This window comes from Chironomus tepperi, unplaced genomic scaffold (genome assembly GCF_022539635.2).
Source record: "Chironomus tepperi strain 1889 unplaced genomic scaffold, CSIRO-AGI_Ctep_v1 contig_217, whole genome shotgun sequence".
In the NCBI taxonomy this organism is placed as follows: Eukaryota; Metazoa; Arthropoda; class Insecta; order Diptera; family Chironomidae; genus Chironomus; species Chironomus tepperi.
The window spans coordinates 2,047,737-2,069,232 of record NW_027226339.1 but is presented as its reverse complement, the minus strand read 5'-3'; the positions used below and the strand labels follow the sequence as shown (position 1 = coordinate 2,069,232).

The 21,496-nt window shown below is 30.9% G+C and overlaps 1 protein-coding gene across 1 annotated transcript in view; it reads right to left on the bottom strand.

Annotated features, from left to right (window-relative positions):
• Nucleotides 1-1,394: 1,394 nt before the first annotated feature.
• Nucleotides 1,395-21,496, bottom strand: part of pigs (pickled eggs) — an 85,647-nt gene continuing 65,545 nt past the window's right edge. Inside the window, exons 6-11 of the mRNA XM_070639916.1 lie at nt 13,998-14,105; nt 9,415-9,599; nt 8,332-8,485; nt 7,877-8,270; nt 6,659-7,812; nt 1,395-5,228 (exon numbers count right to left, since the gene is read on the bottom strand). Coding sequence (XP_070496017.1) covers nt 6,767-7,812; nt 7,877-8,270; nt 8,332-8,485; nt 9,415-9,599; nt 13,998-14,105 — 1,887 coding nt within the window. The 3' untranslated portion in view covers nt 1,395-5,228; nt 6,659-6,766. The remainder of the gene's footprint in view (nt 5,229-6,658; nt 7,813-7,876; nt 8,271-8,331; nt 8,486-9,414; nt 9,600-13,997; nt 14,106-21,496) is intronic.

Sequence of the window (21,496 nt, the reverse complement as noted above, 5' to 3'; positions counted from 1 at the left end):
ATAGGAGGCTGCCACAAGAATTTTATTCTATCTTGTGCATGCTTTTATAGATAAATGTCGATTTATCTGCAGTTTGAGCTTCTGTGAAGTAAAACTTAGAAGATCAGATGACAATTATAAGGTTATTTGATTTTTAACGGTTCTTATAAATTCAAATTCTCAGAAGTTCAAAATTTGAATTTCATTACTTATTCAAATTTCAAAAAGCCGTTTAAAATCTATTAAAGCATAAAAGCGCTTTGACCTCAAATATCCGGATATCTTCAAGCATGACTTTTATGCCAACTATGTAATTGCACAATATATTCTCTATTAAAGTGGAAAAGACAGAAGTGGGTTATACACACATCACACGATTCTTAATTTGAGACAAAAAGAACTGTAAAGGCTATGGCGCCATGCAATTTATTTACTATAAAAAAGAGTAAAAAATCATCAAATTCTCAGCGCGATATTAAGCAATTGTCAACAATCAAGCGTTCCAACTCACCGGCTTTTTATGACCAAGAAGAACTTCCGAAAATACAAAAAAAAAAAAACATTTTAAAATTTATGCCCGCCGGCTATGAAGTATATATTTTGCGCATATGTGTATTTAGTGGAAAAAAAATACAATGAGTGTCAAAAAAAGTATTGAGAAGCATACTGAAGTTTTTTTGATGTGTCCAAATATGGCAAGGCTGAAACTTAAAAGACCTTGAAAAAAGTCGTCTCTTTTGTTGTCAAATAAAATTTTTCAAGCAGAAATTTGTTTATGTTGTTGTTTACAGCTTTTTAACAGATAATTTTTAAGTTCAAGAAAAATTGGATTTACTTTCATTGTCAAGGACAAATGAGTTGGAAGTGGCAGGACACTATTGTGGAGTCAATGTCTTTTGAATTCCAGACTTTACTTGATTTTGTTGACCAATGAAATATTGAAGTTCGAACTCCTCTGATTCTTGGAGTCTAATGTTGAGTATAGACGTCTTTTTAACTTTTGGACATCCAAAGTACAGCAAACTCTAGAATCTAGTGATGAGCAACCATTTAATTTTCGTCGCACACCTTGATGGTGAACCTCGATCGAAAACGCACATGACACAGGGTTTATGGTATTTCCAAACATTTTAGACGACACGTTAGAGTGTCACGGCACACTAGAGTGTCACGGCACACTAGAGTGTCACGGCACACTAGAGTGTCACGGCACACTAGAGTGTCACGGCACAAAGGTTACCCACCACTGTGGTGGACTGAGCTTCTTAACTTACCAGAAAGTTCATTACTCAACCGGAAATATAAAATGCAAATTTACAGATGTCATCGAACTTTTACGCTGCTAATTATCTCAATTGTGCTGAAAATTAAAATCAAAACAAAGGCAAACTAATGAATACAAAGAATACTGTGTCTTTTTTTCTAGAAATATTTCATTCCTTTATTTATTAAACGTTCTTTTGACAATTTTTTTTGCCTTTTACTTCTTCGTCAGTTTTACATGGTTTGAATTTAAAATTCCATTCTTTTTTAAAGCATCAAGAGGAAAAAGGTTTATAATTGTTAGCATTTAATCTTTTATTGCTTACAAAAACTTATAAATTCTGAATTAAAATTATAGAAGAATGAGTAATGTTTGGGGTTAGGTTAATTAAAAATTTAAAAAAAAATTGCACTAATCATAACAAATTTGAAACTTAAAGTGTAAAATTAATTAGTATACATTCTTGAATTAATAATAAGGTGAATAATTATCATAATAACAGAAGGAAGAGCTTTGAGTTGTTTTATTTTAAAATGAAGAAATATGAAATTCGAATGTTTTTGACGCAAATCTTTACTTTTGACAGAATTTAATTTCTAACTTTTCCTATGCTGTATAACATCTAGTTTTCGGGTACAAATCAGTCTCAATTTCAACTAGGTACTAAGCACCAGAATGTTGGACACTTTTCTGCTTATTTTTGTTTATAAAAATTTAACGGTTTTTGAGAATTTGAAATTTTGCATCTTTTAATTTTGAAAGCTTTGCGTCTTTTGAAAGTTAAGCTTTTCGTCTTTTGATGCTAAAAGCTTTGCATCTTTTAACAATGAAGCTTTGCATCTTTTGACGCTGAAGCTTTGCATCTTTTGATGCTGAAAGCTTTGCGTTAGATATTTGAATCTTTAAATATTTTAAGGTAAATTTTAGCATATTTTGATTAAATTTTGCATCTTAGCAATAGATGAAGCAAACATTGCAATATTTTAACATTCAAATTCTTAATAACCGTTAAATATTAATCGAATATTTCTAAAGACAAACTAACTACTCAATCCATCAGTCAATGCAAAAATTCCTAGAAAAGTTGTAACAAAAATCTATCAAAAATCCTAAAAGTGTATCTAGAGCTAATTTTAAATTTGGAATAATCAAAATTTATATTGCATCAAAAACATTCAAACTTGATTTCCTCGATTTATAATTCTATGTTAGGTTTAGAGTTTTTAAAAAGGTTTTCTTTGAAGATTGAAAAGTTTGTAGAGAGATTAGAAAAATTGAGAGGATTTTCTGTTCTAAAATGTCTATTTCTAAAAAAATTGATTACACAATTCTACAATATTTTTTAAATTTTTTGTCATCTGTTACTTTTTTTTATATCAAAAAATATATATTACTATAATAAGCATTCATAGGTTCTTTGAATAAGGCTACATCCGTCAGTAATGCTTACATTTTTATCTCTTAAACATTCAACTCTGACTTATAGAAATTAAAAATTTAAATCAAATTATAAAATGTTTTTTTAATCATAAATTGGGATATATACTGTTTTAATCCTAACATCACTAACTACAAAACGGCATTATTTTCATAATCCTGATTTAGTTTTTTATTTTTTTTGTTATAATTTTTTTGTAAGGTTCGTTAAAATTTGAATGATTTTCAGAGAAAATTCATTAAATTTTCACAATCAGTTTACCTTTGATTTTTTTTTCAAATAGCAAAAATCGGTCAATCGATCCAAATTCTGGCAACAGACCGGATTGACTTTGGTAAAGTACTGAATCCGACATCAAGTTAGAGCAACGTTGGCTTTAGTCAGAGCGACGTTGGCCTCATGTCAGAGCGATGTCGTATTCAAGTAAGAAACACATCGAAATCTTACTTGATGTCGAATTCGGTATCGTACCAAAATCAAGTAGGTCAACTGCCAAATTTCGGATCGATCAACCGACTTGTGCTATTCAAGTTCTCCAGGATAAGTTCTCATCCTTTGATTTTTTCATTTATTTATTATCTAAGCAAATATTCTCAATTTTGATTATATGAAACTAATTTAAGAAATGCTATATATAAGCCACTAAATTAATCAACATACATAGGATATATATGCGTGTACGGTTCTCAATATGGAAGAGAGATTTATTAATAATGTCAACTTATTTTCATTTAATTTTTTTTTTTTGAATATTCTATCGAAGCTCCAAAATGTCATTTTAATCTTGATAAAATCAGTACATATTCTTTTGCTTGTATCTACTCCTTCTTAAATATTCTATAGTCATCAATTAAATATGAAAAAAGCACCAAACTAATTATTGATATTGGATTAACAGTCAGGGGTGTATTCTGGGAGTCATTTGGTAGGTATACCTTAGGGTAATGGTGGGCATGTGTGCTACGGCATTCTAGTGTGCCGTCGAATATCCTTAGAAATTCTATGGACCTTTTGCCGTGTTCGGTTTCGTTACAGGCAACATCATGATGTGCCATGGAACAAAACGTTGCCTGCCACGTGGTACAACTTGCTGGTAAGCCACAACTAAAGCCCAACAAGACATGCACTACCAGTGTACCGCGGCACACAGGTTGTCTACCACTGATCGAGGCTATACCTAACAAATGGACCCCAATTTAAATTTCAATCACTTGCTAATCTCCCCCTTTAGAGTATCCCCTTCCCCCTTAAATATCAGAATACACCCCTAACAAAAACTATTAAAACTTTCAGTGCAACAGAAAGTGGAAAGCACTCAATTCAGTTCAATCTTCTAATTTTCATTTCATAATCTGGGAAAATGAGGTTTTTAAGCTTGTTGAGAGTGGACCAACAGACTCGACTCAACAGTTTCAGAGTGTGCCAACAGACCCAACTCAATAGTAATAGAGTGTGCCAATGTCTATTGACCAACTCGACAGTTATAGAGTGTGCCAATAGGCTCGCCTCAACAGTTACAGAGTGCGTCAATAGACCCAACTCAACAGTTGCAGAGTGTGCTAATAGGCTCGACTTAACAGTTACAGAGTGTGCCAATAGGCTCGACGCAACAATTGCAGAATGTGCCAACAGACCCAACTCAACAACCTAACCTCACTTTCCCATACTAATCGTCTTTATAATAAAAAAGCTATCTAAATTTTGCTTCATTTCTATCTATACACAACCAATATAATCATTTCTTATTCATCATCATAATAAACTTACCATACCTAGTAGAAAATTTATATATCTTTAATCGAATTAAACAACTTAATGGGAAACTTCCGATAACCTTCGGAACTTATCTAGTCTATATGAAACAAACAAATTGCTATAACATTTAGTTGACAAATTGGCTGTTATTCATTCATTATACAAAAATAGCAGCAGTTTCGCTTCTCATGCGTCCATCGATGTCTTTCGTACCTGTTATGGCGATTCTTTTGTGTGCTTTACATTAAGGAAATTTGAATTTGCGAATGAATCAACATGAGTCTAATTAATTACAGTTCTTTTACTTCTTATCATTTATGGGTTTGCACATGTTTTATAGATGTACTTATACGCATGAGATTAATGATCATCCATTCCATTTTCAGTGGGCAATATTACCAGTTTTCGATTTTTATTTTCATGATCAGACAGACAGTTTCTCATGAAGCAAACGGAAAGAATTATGTCATATACTATTATGCCATTTTATCACTCACTTAACTGCACTTCTTTCTTGAGACATGCAGCACATATGTATACGCACGTCGCAATTTTTATAATTATTATCTCTGTGCTTTTTTTTTTTGAGAAATGTTGATGCTGTCGTGTATCTGTACTTTTCATTTCATGTTGTTTTCGTACGTTTAAATGCAATATTTATAGAGATAACTAAAAGTCGTAGTTGATGCTGTCGTTGATGAGTTGCTTGTAATAAATCTCTCACCTTCTTCTTCCTTCTTCTTATTTTTTGACATTGTAAATTGGAAAAGCTTTTATTTTCATTCGCATAATCTGTAATGTGAAAAGAATGAAAAGAAGAAAAATGAGAACGGAAAAAATTAATTACTTTGACTATGCATGCGTAGGCATGAAAGTGAAATATATTTATTGGCAAGTGAATTTTTATAGACTTGGAAACTTGGGAATATAACTTTTGATTTTAAGGCTAGAAAAAATTGTTTGTTTTTCAAAATTCAAAATTCAAAAAATCGTTAGAATTTAAATTCAAAAAGCTTTCGAAATTTGAATCTTAGAAAATCGTTAAAATTTAGGTTTAAAAAGCTTTCGAAATTTGAATTTTGGAAAATCGTTAAAATTTGAGTTCAAAAAGCTTTCGAAATTTAAATTTTGGAAAATCGTTAAAATTTGAGTTTGTTGTGATTTGAATTTTAGAAAGTCGCAAACATTTGAGTGCAAAAAGCTGTTGAAATTTGAATTTTGGAAAATCATTATGTCAAAATTTGACTTTTTGAAATTTGTTAGAATTTGAGTTCAAGAACCTTTCAAAATTTGAATTTTGGAAAATCGCAAAATTTGAGTTCAAAAAGTTTTCGCAATTTGAGTTTTGGAAAGCCGTTAAAATTTGAGTTCAAAAAGCTTTCAAAATTTGAATTTCGGAAAATCGTTAAAATTTGAGTTCAAAAAGTTTTCGCAATTTAAGTTTTGGAGAGTCGTTAAAATTTGAGTTCAAAAAGCTTTCGAAATTTAAATTTTGGAAAATCGTTAAAAATCTCAATTAAATTTTGGGATAATTCTTAAGATTTCAAGTATAGCAACAAATCATTCCATTATTGACTGATCGTCCAATTCTTAATTAATCCATTTTCCCTTTCACAAAATCAATATATTTTTGATTAAAGACAGTAAAGGTGTGCGGATATCATAAAGAACAGATTCAAAGTCATGCGAAAAAGGCACATTAAGATCTCATCGGAGCACATTAAGGTCTGATTTTATGAATGAAATGAGAAGTAAAAAACTTAAAAGTAAAATTAAGTGAGGTAGAGAGAGGCAGCAACAAAAAAAAACTTGCTACACCCATTAGCTCGAGTAGTCAATTGAGCCATAAATCGAGACAATGGTAACATAATTTAGTCACACTATATAGTCAATTAATTGAGATTAATAACGACACAGTCTCCCGTGTAGATTGTTTCACTTGTGGAGTAAATTATTTATCAATACACTAACTTAGTTGTCGATTTTTATCTCGACTTAATTGAGTTCTCTGTGCTATAGCAAGCAAATACGAGATTGGAATTCTTATTGAATATAATCTGTGTATAAATGTGGTTTTAACTCGTTGTTGGCACTGCCATTGAATATTTTTTTGTGCTTCAACAAAGACTTTATTTCATCTTTACCAATTCTTAAGATTTGCGACTGTCATAATGGATTAATTTGATGAAAGAATGGGAATTTGATAGAGACTTAATACTCACCTTTAGAAACTATAATTTAATGATATTCTTAAAGAATTAAAAAAGTTTAAATGCTGTCATCTAGAATTATCGGTTAGTACCATAATGAACTACTGATGAAGACCTCGGTCAATATAGGCCAGTATTGCTACGAATTGGAGCTGGTATTCTTGATAATCCTTTATCAACACGACGAGGCGAGATGACCACTGTCGGCATTTCGCGGGATGAAATTGTTGGATTACTGTCAGATGATGTTGACACACTTGAACTTCGTTTTGATTGCGATTTAATTGGTGAACCGTTATTGTTCATGCTTACAGCATCTGTTGTATCCAAACTTCCGTTATTATTGACCCACGTTGTTGTAAAATCATCAAATTCACCATTAACTTTATTTTTGGATGCATAATCGCTTAAGATTTGCTTAATCTTTCCTAATATTTGTGCATCATTCTTTGCCTTGCCCGCAGCATCAAGTAATTGTTGAGCAAGTTGTGACTGTATGTTATTATTAATGTTGTTTGATTTATTCGGTGATGTGTTGACAGATGACGCTCTGGTGGATGAACGTTGGCGTGCTCTTCCATCCAATTGCTGTGATGATCTTGTTGGCGTATTTCTTGTAAGTGATGCAGTTCTGGTAGGTGATTTAAACGTGTCAGCTGTTAAGGCTGGACGTTTCTTATTTTGATTTGTTGGCGATACAGATGATCTTCCGCTCCATGTATTTTCTTTTGTCGGAATCTTCTCTTTTTGCGATGTTTGTTGTTGCTGCTGTTGTGATTTTCGTACTGATCGATACGCTGGAATTTTCCGTAACGAATTTGTATCTTCATTTCTTGATGGAATCGTACTACAATTATCCATGCTCTTTCGTCTTGTAAGCATTGGAGATTTGGGAATTTTGGAAGCTGCTTTTCGTGCGGCAATAATTGGATTATCTTCGTACAATACCTCAGAGAATCCCGTCTTTCTTAAGCCTGTTGCGGATGCAATATCTACACTAATTTCATCATCATTCATGCTTATACCACATTTAGCAAACTTTGTTTCCATCTCTTTGACTGGATCAATTACATCATCTGATATTGGTGATTCAACTTTAATTTCACTGATTGTTGTCTCTTCACTAGCTGTTGTTGTCATATCAGGCGAATTTCGGTCTAGACGGCCTATGTCATATGATATTTTTGGTTTTATTATCGTTAGTTAAAATTTATTCATTTCAAATCTTACCATTTGTATCTGCGTCCTCATTCGATGCCTGACTATGTAATGATATTCTTTTTGGATTATTTGATTGAATTAGACCAAGTGAACGATACCCTTCATCACTAATTTCACTTCCATTATCACTGACATTTTCATATTTATTGGCACCATCATTTGGTGTTGCACCATTCGATACGTTTTCATTAACAGCTTTTATTTCACTTATTAAATTACTATTATTTATAGATTCAGCATCACATTGTGACATAGGAATTTGAACAGACGAAATATGTGTTTGTATATTTGATACTGGCATTTCTAATGAATTTTGTTTCCTCTTCATATCAATCACACGTTTTGGGCTTGGTGATATGGAACGACGTTGCACGCTTGGCGATGCCATCAAATGAGTTTTTTCCTAATTAAAATATTAAACATGAGATCTCAATCAAAAATTACTTTTAAAGGATACAACTTACTTGATTTGGCTCAACAGTTGTTGATGTCTTGCGAACTGCAGGACTTCTGCTTCGACTTCTGGTATTGCGTGTTGTTGTTGATGATAAATGACTGTTTGGTTGTTGTACATTTCCTGCATTTCCAGTTGAAAATTTACGCGATGCTGGTGGAGATCTTTTAAATGAAATATATAATATAAATTAATGAATTGCGTCAAATATTTATATACGAGTGCATTTATTACATCGATATTTAAATTGCACATGTCATAAATGTAATCCCGATAAGGGAACGAGAAATAGTTTTTGTTCAGAAATTATTAGGAGATAAAGATCACAAATATCACAAATGGAATTTTAGCTGATTTATTAATGCAATTGAGTAGCTGCTTTGACTGGATTACTAGTTATTTAGAGCTTACTTCGATTGTAGCTCATTTAAAGCTTAACTTTTGAATTATTTAATGTAAAAACTGAATTTTAAACAAATTTTCTTGCACAAATTAAAAAAACTAACAGGGGAGAAACTACGCAAAATATTTTCACAATTTTTGCCTTTCAGATGAAATTTTCAAATTGAAAAAATCCGTTAAAATCTAAAAAACGAATTTTATTCAAATTGCGCTGTATAAAATTGCTTTTAAGTTTCTTTCAGTAGCTTTTCAGCTAGTTGAGCATGAACACAAAGCAAAATAATGAACAAATGACAAATAAAGCAATAATAATGTTATTAATTTGTTTCAGTTAATTTGTTTTCGCTCCTAATTTCATTCAAATTGTATTTTTGCATTTCTGTCAATTTAAGCTTTTAATTGCGACATTTTATCATTCAATTTTTAGTTTCGCGTGTGCACAGCAAATTCAAAATAAGTTATTTTATCGTTCAATGGCAAGTTGTACGTAGGGTATAAGAAAAAGAAAGAGAAATAAATATGACGGAATTAATGCAAAATAAAATGAACTGCCGATTAAGCTTCTTTGTGCAATCAATTAGTTTCGTATTAACATTTTTTACGCAAGTTATTCATGCTAATCTTTTTCAAAGTCTCTGTACTTCTGTTTTGTAATTCTATTGTCCAATTTAAGCATAAACATGTGACTCACCTATCGTACACAACTTGTGCTTTATGCAATTCAATACCATTCTGTTGATTTGTGCGAGTAAATAATTTTGCTGCAGTTGATGAACGATGTTGTGCCTTACAACGGCATGGATCATGCTTATCTAAATAATGTGACAACGTGTCCCAGCCACCACCGACACGGACCATTACGTGAGAGCGTAAAATCTGTAAAAAGAAGATGAAATTTCTCTTGTTCATAAGTGTATACTTAATAAGGCATTTTCAATGCTTTTGACGGCAGAACGAATTTGATTTAAAATCTAGTTTTTTTGTTGTTGTTATTTTTAAAGGTTAGTCGTCGTTACTGTATGAAAAGTAAACAATTTTCCTCCGCTCGTTTTCTTTAAATCCACTTTCAAGGAAGGTTTTTGAAGCATTCTTCATACAATTATAGACATTTTCCCGAGATACTGCATTTTACCATAAATAAATAGACATCATGACCATAAAAAATCATAAGTAAATAAATAAAGTTTCAAAATTTAGTGACTTTTGGGTGAGCCGATGGGCCATTTTTATCAGTTTGACTACCATCCGACCCCTCTTCCACCTGGAAGTTTAGTGTTCTAATTTAAACATCATGAAGATAAAATATAAGTAAATTAATTCAAATTTCAAAATATAGTGACTTTTGGGTGAGCCAATGGACTATTCTTACTCTTTTTGACTACCGTATAACCCCCTTCCACCTGGAAGTTCCGCGTAATTTTGCATTTTCAACTTTGTCATTCATGTTGCTAATTTCTTCTAGAAAAATCCCAAATAAGGTCAACAAGTTAGCCATTGGCACACTCTAAAGACATATGTTTAAGTAATGAAATTCATTAAAATCTATTATTGAAGTATGAGTCAAACTTAACCTAACTCATAGAAAGAAAGAATATAAAGTAAAGTAAAATGTGGAATAACAAAAGGTATTAGTAATAATAATGCAATAGATACTTATTATTAAGTCCAAATAAGGAATAATGCTTAGAAAATAAATAAATAAAAATCTATATATTCTCGATAGTTTGGCGCCCTTAAGCCTCAATTGAATCATCTCGACATGTTTGCAATCGATTGCTTTAAACTGCATGTTATAAAAATATGAAAAAAAGTTTCTCTTGTTGTTAAATAAATACAAAAATTTTTTGATCTATATGCTCAATTCAAAAATAATCGAAAACTACTTTGAACTAAATTGCAAGAAAAACTGTATTGAGTACTCGTTTAGTAAACAATGCCAACATTAAGCTTTCATCTTGAAAAAAAATACTTTTTTCGAGAACGTTATGCAATTTGAATCTTTTGTTCAGAATCTAAAAAAGTGTATGACATGATGCAAATGATTTGTAAAACAAGATCGATATGGAACTTTGTTTTGTTTTTGCTGTTGCTTGTTGGACTGTATGTGGTCTCTGCAGAAATTTGTAGTGAAGTCTACTGCTGTTAATTTTAATTCAATTTAAAGAGACTTGAAAAATTCGGAAAAAGAAATTTGTTTTAAATTTTTAAATTTGAATTTTCAAAATTAAATCTTTGTTAAGTTTTCAAAATCAAATTGTTGTTAAATTTTCAAAATCAAATTGTTGTTAAATTTTCAAAATCAAAATTTTCTTGAATTTTCAAAATCAAATTGTTGTTAAATTTTCAAAATCAAAATTTTGTTAAATTTTCAAAATTAAATTTTTGTTCAATTTTCAAAATCAAATTTGTGTTAAATTTTCAAAATCAAATTGTTGTTAAATTTTCAAAATCAAAATTTTCTTGAATTTTCAAAATCAAATTGTTGTTAAATTTTCAAAATCAAATTTTTGTCAAATTTTCAAAATCAAATTTTTGTTAAATTTTCAAAATCAAATTTTTCTTGAATTTTCAAAATCAAATTTTTGTTAAATTTTCAAAATCAAAATTTTTGTTGAATTTTCAAAATCAAATTTTTGTAAAATCTCCAAAATCAAAAAATTTGATAAATTTCAAAGTTCTTAAAAATCATAAATTTATTTTCTAAAATCGTTGATTCAAATTTAAATCGCAGTTACCTTAAACAGTTGAAAACAAAAATATATTGAATTTAAAAAGTCTATTTTCATTACAAAGTAGCTCAAACTCATTTGCAAATCATTTGCCGCAACAAAACTTCATAGCTATTCAATTTCACATTTTGAAAGGTTTCAACAAAGTAGCTGAAGATTTAAAAAGTACGTGCAAATATCTGCTTATTTAATAATATCTTGTTTTCTCTCGTCAGCTCATTCTCGTGTTAAAGTGCCATTAATTTACATAATTGAAATTTTTCATCACTCCCAATTCTAATACTGCACACAAGCATTTAAAAACAGCGACCGATAGACTATCGTATCGGAATGTAAAATTACATAATTGACTAATAGAATAACATAACAGACATAAAGAAATAAAGGCACAAGGAAAAAAAAATAATCTAAGCAGAGATTTAACGCGTGATAGAGCCGCTTTTTCGATTTATCCGACAACATATTTTTTACCAATTACTAGAGCGGCAATTAATTAAGAAAAGACCTGGTTTTCAACCAGCTACACATTTTATGCCAATATGTTTCATATGAACGAGATATAGCAAAAAAATTACAAAAGTACTTGAGCTTATCGAGTGACTTTAGCGCATTTTTGTCACAGTGATCAGTAATTTGTTACAAAATTAGATCCAATTAGCTTCAAATCATTTCCTTCATAATTTTATAGAGTTTTATCATTTAACGGTTTTTAGAATTTAAATTTTATAACGGTTTCTAGAAATTTGATTTTTTTAAAGCAACGCTTTAATTTTTTATGTATGTAAATTGAAAAATTATTAATTAACGTAGATATATATGGATTTGACCTTCCAAACTAATTGATACTGGAATAACTTGATGGCACTGAACTAATGCTTCAAACTAGAGCTTTCTACGATGTCTGGTTGCCGAGATCTCGTCCATCATCCAGTCAACCGAACCAAGTGAAGTTATTAAGCGCCGCTTTTTTTCTCAAAAATGCACTAAAAAAATATGCAGCATACTCGATGTGTAAAAAGACAATGAAATCGAAGCTTTAATCTTTTTGAATGTGGCACTTATAGCGCCAATAAATTTCAAATTCCGATAAAAAAAACTGTCTTTTATGCTTTATAGCTCATTAGTGAAGACAGTGAGATGAAAATTTTTTTTTCGCATTTAAAAGAAATGGGCACAAAATGAGCAGCAGCAACAGATATTGCACACAACATAAAAGAAGTAATAATACAATTGGCAATTAAATTGGTGTAAATAGAAAGGGAAATTCTGTCTCTATATATGTAGTTGGAGATGTCTGAGCGACATGAATTTGCCAGGTGTCTCCAACTACTAATTGAAATTCGTGTAGAAAATTATGGTAAATTTAACCTTTATAAGAAATCGCCCTCAAAAGAGAGCTTTTTTTTTCTTGCACTTTTCTTTGTCAGCGATCGTTATAAAGTCGATAAGAACATAAATGGAATTAAATGTGCACGACAACATAAAGCGGAGGCTCCAACATTCTTCAGAGGACTCATTACATTAATACAATTGATATACAACTTCACTTTCGATCTCCGTCGTTGAAACGTAGCCAGGAATAAGGAGAAAGAGCAATTTTTCAATGGAAATTAGTTTGTGAAACAATGGAAGCGATATGAAGCTCATGCTGACCAATATCGCACCGTAATTATCTATAGAAAAAAATATTCAATTCATTTTTGCTTGTTTTTAGCGCAATTTTGAATAGTAAATGAGGTGTTGCGATTGAATTGACTGTTAGGATTAATTTGACTGTCAAGTGGTTGGAGTTATGGATTGTTGGATGTGCAGAGTTGTTAATGGTATGGAGATGATGTCTATAATCTATTCAATTGACTTTAAAATGGCAAATTTATTGAAATTTAAAGAAAAATTGTTTCTAAACATTGTTGCGTTCCCTTTGGAAAATTTGAAACTGAAATGATCGTTTAAATTCACACATTTAAAAATCGTTTAAACTCAATTGAAATCGTCAATTTGACTGAATTATTGCCTGAACTTCTATTTTATTCCCTTCAAAAATGCAAATTTATTAAAATTTCAAAGAATTGTTGACATTCGTAGTTGAGTACCCTTTTGGAAAATTTAGAAACTAAAATATCCGTTACAGTTCAAATATTTGAAAATCGTTGAAAATCATTGTTTAGATTCTTAGTTGAGTACCCCTTTACAAAATTTGAAACTTAAATTGCCGTTAAATTTCAAACATTTGAAAATTATTGAAAATCAATAGAAATTCTCAATTTTATTAAATTTTTTGGATTCCTGCCTTAAAAATGCGTCACAAACCTTCCATCCCCAACCACTTCCCCACCAATTTCCCCATAAAAACATCACCGATTTGTGTCTTTAAATAATTTTCTTTTTGCCATAAATAAATAAAGGTTTTTCTTTACTTCTCCTCCTTTAAACGATGATCTTTTAGCCTTTGAGCATAAAATTTATTTATGCTACTTTCCATACAATTCATAAATCATTTATTATGTACTTATTGAGTACACATCGTAATTTTATTTTTACTTACTCGTACGAAAATCAGCACTTTTGTATCACCAATTCTATATTTTCCCTCCGATACACGTATCATTGGAAATTGTGATGGACATGTGCACTTTTCAACTAAATCACGAACCTAGAAGAAAGGGAAAGAAAAGAAGATGTAAATTAATTATATAATATTCAGTATTAAAACATAAAATTGCGCAATGACGTCACACATATGTGTATGTACAGATATGATCAAGGTATGACAGATTAAATATGGATAAAAGATCTTCTTTCACATCGATGCTGTAAACATAATTGCAGCATAAAGATCCAACCATCCAATCAAATCAAACTACATAATAATTCATGCTATTGTTCAAGATTGAATCTTTCCTTATAAAAGTAGGCATTTCATATTTTTTTAGGTATTGTGTACTCGTAATATGCTCATATGTTCCATTGTATTACAAGACTCATAATTTTAATTAATTTTTATGACACTCGATTTCATTATAGAAATAAAGTTTTTTTGATTAAAAGTGCACACTCAGCACGACACAGCACATGTACCACGATCGCGATGTTGCATTATATCCAACTATTATGGAAGATAAGTAGATGCAAAGATTTCTTCTTTCATCATCGCATCACACAGGATGAGAAAAATTCAAGTATGACATGCTGTACAAGTGGATAAGCTACAAAAGATTTCCAGCTATTATGGGGATCAAGGAGAAGCTTTAAAGTCATTCATTCTTAATTTTGCAATGCATTTTATGAGCTGACAATTGATTATATGTGAAGCATGAAGGTTTAAGAATTTATCGGTATTATTCGATTATCTTTTGTCATGGTCTTTAGGTGGGAAGTGCTTAAAACAATTTTAACGGCTTTTTGGATTTTAAATTTTTTTATGATTTTATTTTTGTTTACATTTTCATTGAAATCAGGTCTGTAAATTACTATTTTAATTGTAATTAATTGAATTAAGTGTTTATTTATAGGATTATAACTGGCATCAACAAGTAGGCAAAGCAAATAAATGGATTTATCGAGGTTAATTGTCTTAAAACCATCTGGATTTGCAAAATCGTAAGATTTATTTTAATTCATCAAAAAATATGCTTTTAAGTAGCTCAACAAGTAGCAAATCATTCATATAATCGTTGCAGAATTAAATGAACATCAAGTCTTAACTAGCATCAAGTCAAATAAATAACTAATGTCATAAAATCGAATTGCTATTTAATGATATAGTAAATAATACAATACATTAGAAGAAAAGTAAGCGAGAAAAAAGATGTTAAGTTGTTATAACTACTGGATGGTCATTAAAAAACGAGATGAAGAAGAGGAAAAATAATGAAACGGAAAGTATTCAATAAAGAGCCTCATTTGATAAATTACTTTATACTAATCTGTTGCGGTAGTTTAATGCGCCGCATAAAACATACATATTTACATTGTGTACACAAGATCATATGTTATAAGCGAAAGAAGAAAATACACACGCTAATATTCATTCATTTATTACTTTATGAGGCAGGCAATGCCATACATAACCTTTATTGTTGTATGACTTTGAAGATTTGGTTGACTGTGAAATTGTTTGTAACTCTTTTTTTTATGTAAATTAGTTGGGAATGCTAATATTTTTTATGTTTTACAAGCGTTCACAACATAGGTCGACATTAAGATGCATTTGATACGATAGAGCTGTTTAATTTTGTACTTTATGAAATGCATAATGTATCCCCGTCGTTGTATTTTTCTTTCTATGCTCCATGCTTACTACCTTATTGCGATTTTTGTCACAGATTACTCAACTTCATTCGATGCCCTTTTTTGTAAGTTTTTAAGTACTCGAAAAATTCAGAATAAAGCTATAGCCACAACAAAGGAGAGAAAAACTTTCGCTAAAAATCGTGATGCTGAATTACTTTACATTTCTACTTTTCATATTGCCTGCAAAATTTTTTGCATAATTTACCATCAGCAAATATCCACCTTCAATCTCCCTCTTTTTTTTCGGATGCATCATCGACACAATGGGAAAAAAAATTGATTGTGCACACTTTCAGTTTCTGATTTTTTTTTGTGCAGCAAAACCGTTTACAGTCAATTCAGTAATAACGTACAACCTTTGCTCATCCATGTTACTCGTTCACTTCTTCTATTATTCATCGTTATTCAACATTGTAAATCATCTCAAATTGCAATATTGAATGGTATTATGTGAAGATGTTTACATTCCTAAACGCAACATTGTATGGATTAACATTTGTATGCGGAATATCTATGAATCAGAGATTAATTGCGGTGAGGATAATTGTAGTCAGTTGACAGACTTACATGTATCCTAGATGTCCTTACAATAAGACTTTGTAGTGTCCGAGATATCGGGCACATCTGGGATATCGATCCATTCATAAGCAAATCTGCTGGTGCGAGAGTAAAACTTCTGTGGCTGAGTAGTAAGGCAACTGATCTGATATCTGTGTCACTCTGTTGTTTGTACGTGGATTCGATTCGCACCAAAGATGAATCTATCAACCATAAATAGATTGTTTGTCAATTTGACAAGGATTCGTGCAATGTGCACGACAGCACATATATTAGCTCGACAAATTATACTCTCAAAATCTACATCACAATTCAAAGAAGATCATGATGAACATCAGTGACAAAGGTGACTATGATTAATACGTTCATGACTCAGAAGTGAACTTAATCATAAGATTCTCAACTTTTTCACAATTCAAAGGAGATCATGATGAATATTAGGCCAAGAAAGAGTGCAAAAAATTCCCAATATCATACATAACCTAATTTGCAAACTTTCCATACAGTTCATTATAATTGAATTTAATAATCTGAGAAAATTGTAGATTTCCCGCTCAAATATAGAGTCATCGAAATTAGAATTTAAACAGTAAAATGTGAAAAGAATTTGTAGGTTAACAGGAAAAGGTTGAAATTACGACAATCTGTCAGTAAAAAATACACAAATTACGGAATTAAAACTGTAAAAAACAGCATCACTATTAATAACACACTTAAAAAATCATAAGTCTCTATCTCTCACTATTTGTTTAGTTTAGGTGTGCAACAGCTGGTCTCAACTCGAACTTGTGAATCAGCAACAATGAAAATGGAAAAAAGCATTTTCATTGCTATTGAGTTATTAAATAACTCAAACAAATGTTTCGAATAGCTGTACTATAACATACCTTATGCAGCAATACCTCTCAATTGACTCTCAATTTAAATTAAGTATCATTGAGTCATACAATGGAGGGAATATAAACACACTTTCTAGAATTAAAACTATTTTCTATGGACATTCAAAGATTTATTTCCATATATGGCATTGCTTAATAATTCTAATCTTTCTATTTCTTTTTTATCTATACCGCACAGCAATGCATGACGATAGAACTTTACATTCTACATATTTCCTTGTTCTAACTAATTTTTCACTCTCAAATTACTTCATTACCATTTAAGTCGAACGATTAATCAATTCACGTATGTGGATATAATTTTTATGCATAATTCATTGTAATTAATCATGATTTTTAATTTTTTTAGTACTGCTCTGTACGCAAATTAAGAGTCGGGTACAATTATCGAGTTAAATTGATAAATGTTGTGAGAAAATGAACAATTTTCCAGTAAATTGAATATGACTTTGAGAATTACGTGACACTTTTTCTAGATCAGGTGCACTTTGCTTAAAGCTACGAAAAAATAATATCAAAGAAACTGGATGATTGGATATGAACGGCTATGAATAAAGAGATAAATCTTTACTGTGCTACTGGATTGCAATGAGTTGAACAACTTTCGAAGATATTGATGGATTTATGAATAGAAACTCTTCTAATTAGGTAAATATGCTGCTTTATGAGTTACGATTTGATGCAAATTTGTTGTTATTTAGTAAAATTTTTAACCTTAGAATTGAAAAGATCCAGAAAAAATGGAATTTTACAAATTTGTAGTTTAAGTAGGTAAATTTAGTGATAATTATCAGGGAATCATCAAAAAAAACTAACATTAATCAAGTACTCATTGGAGAAAACTCAAAACATTGTGAATTTAAAGCATAAACAAGAAAAATTGAAAACATAAACAAAAGATCCAGAAGAAAAGAAAATTGTCAAATTTTGTAGATTTAAGCAGGTAATTTTAGTGATATTTATTAAGGAATCATCAAATGAACTAACATTGATCAATTATTCATTGCAGAAAACTTTAAAATTTGTGAATTCATAGAAAAAATCAAAGAAAAAACATAAACAAAAGATTTAAGCAGGATTTAAGTATAAAGTCAAAAGATCAGAAAGTAAAGACAAAAGAGGATGTAAGAATCATCTCCATACAGAACAACAATGGAATTACAGTTCATCACATGAAATATGACGAAATCAAACAAAAATGGAATCGATTATAATAAATTGCAAATTTTCTGGAATTATTGCATCAAACATCCAGTAACAAATCACAGACAATCCCCTAAAGATCACAATAAAGTCAAACTCTATTAAGATATAAATCCACAGTGCAGATGAGTGCACGTAATACATCACAAAATACCTCCCATTATGGCTAGTTTTGAAAGACTCAAAGCCTATTAATAATTGCAATAAATTGCAATTTAATAATATCGAGTAATCGAATACATTGTGGATAGACGAAACAACATGAAATTGAGCAAAAGTGTTAAAAGGAACTCTATAATTTAACTAAACTAATGTTTATAACAGGTTCATTACTACAAATTGCATCAACACTTTAAACAACTTAGTTAGTCTTGAAATAAAATATAATATTGGATCAACAGTGAAATACACAAGAGGAATTATTAGTTGAACAGTAAGTTGACAGCTTAGCGTCATCTATATAAATCATAAAAAAAAGAAGTGAACAGCTCATGTGTGGTTAGACTTGCTATTTTTGGTGTCCAATGCAACAGTGATAACCATAAATTTTGTCAGTTTACACGATGTTATTAAAGCCAACAAAATGTAAGGCAATAAGAATACATTGGACACACAATACGTATTAAACACTTGCCATTCTGTTGTGCTGCATTATATTTACAGTATTTAGCGTAATAATCTTAACTTATTGCTTTTCAACTTGCCTCGAAGTGAAGTCGAAATAAAGGAAAAAGCAAGGCACAAAATAAGTATATTGGAAGTTGAAGAATAATTGTTTGTATAGTAATGTTTTGTACAAATCATGTCCAATAACTGCCCACACACAATCGTGAAAAAGTTGAGAGAGTCGACAACAACTCCTGTGCAATTCTAACATGTCCGCAAAATTGTAGATTGACGGTAAATTATGACTAACATTAGCACTAACATGTGTACATATTGAATGAATGAAATTTGATGGAATTATGAGGGCACAAGAATCTCTATTGAGGAATAACAAAAAAATGAAAGTCTATTAATTTGTTAAGATCACACAGCGTGAGATATTAAAATGTTAGGATGTCTAATTTTGACAAATTACTGTCATTAGAAATTTTTGTGTATTTTTGAAGAAGATGGCATGGCATGAGTAATTAACCTAGAAATTAATTCTTATAATATGGAAATTTTGATCATGACTAGATATCATTTATAAGATGCATACTTGTCCTAAACTAAGGTCTTGTAAGAAATTCATCAATATAACCTTAAAATCATAAATTTAAATTTAGGAAATTTAGATTTAGATTGGCTGCTGGGTAAAAGTAAAGAAATCGGACTTGATGAGTAGCTTCTGAGGAAAGAATCAGGCATTTCAGTAAATGAGTAGACTAAACTTGAATTTCATTAGTCGGGTTACTGTTTAAATGCTCAAATCCATAGAGTTCAACTAGGAGCTTCAGGTCTGCATTTCCTGCTATTTAGATACAAATATCTGTAGTTTTCGGCTGTATCTTACCCTGAAATGCATGCTCTTTGCATATTAGGTATGTTGCCTGTAAGGAGACCTATTCTTTTGTCAAAGTTAAATGCTACACATCTACATCTTTAGACAAAACCTAGTTCTCTAGATAATAATAAGGTTCCTCTAGAGAACTAGGTCACATGTAAGTCCGATACAATTAAATTGATCCAAAGTCAGGAGCCAGTAGTTCTAAAAGCTCCATGACGAAGTCTCCTTTTTTGTACCGCTCGGAATCACTACTTCAAAATCTTTTCAGGATTTACATACTTAAAGCAATTATTTTATTGAAAATTCTATATAGAAACGGATAAAAATCTACCGCTGCTTCAAAGTCAATATTCTACAGCACTACAGCCTACGAAATTAAAATTGCAAAACAAAAGCCTTTTTTAAATACTTCAAAGCATGCGCCCTTCATTGCTTGACTCAAATCTTTTAATCATCATCATGATGAAGCTTAAGGCAATTATTAAGCCTCATTGATTTCATTTTATTAACATTATAAAGTTTGATTAATCTCATTACATTGCAGTAAACCATGGAGATAAAAAACAGAGACCTTGTAGGACAGTCTTATCTCTGATTTAATTAACTTCATATTCCATCAGATTATGTATTTAAAAAATTATGTTCAAAGATGCAGCGCGAATGACTTAATCAAAAACTATGATTTTATAATGTGTTTATTAGCCCTTTTTTCATAGCACACTTTGATGTTTCACAATCTCACTCTTTAATTAAACTTTACAGCACGTAACATTCCCTCGAAAATTATTGCTTGTAGTTAGACATTTCAAAAGTGCATTAGCCATTTTTGGACATTTTACAAGACGTCGATATTTTCTTTTGTTCATTATTATTATATCGATGAGATGTTTTAGCAACTTTTTTCCAACTCTCATCGATTCACAAATAAAAGCCACATTTATGTTGATGTCAAGCATAACATTATTTACATAAAATGCTCATAGTTTTAGATGACGATGAATAGAGATGTCGACCGAATGAGACATAACTGAAATTTTTGACATTCTTTTTTTTTCTCGAGCACAACAGTTACATTCGAAATATGTAAACAAAGACGTGGATGACGATGGATATAAGAGAAGAGTTGGGAATCAGGTGGGTTATGTCATGTTTGGTATTCTACAATTGATAGTCAAGTTATCTAAAGGCAGATCCAGCTTCCGACGAACTTTAAATGTGGCAATAGGCTCTCGTGCGCCTTTGCCAAGAAAGTAAGGAAGTAATTAATTGGCAGTCAACAGCAATCGGTAACAGGTGTCAACGGTCGTCGAGTTTGTGTGGCCACTAACCGACTTGGTGTGACTAGAAACAAAAAAAACGCACCTGAATTCGACTAGACTTTTCTTGGGATCGAACCCGGGTTGTTAGGATCGGTAGACCGACACTCTTACCACTATACTTCTTTTTCAATGCCTAAAAGTGTCAACGATTGCGGTTGACTGCCGACAGTAAATGATATTTGGGAGACTTTTGCAAATTGTCGAAGCTGTCGATAGAGATAGCATTGCACTTGGTATCGGAAAATGGCAAGTGGAAGCCAGCGATAGAGTCAACTTCAGA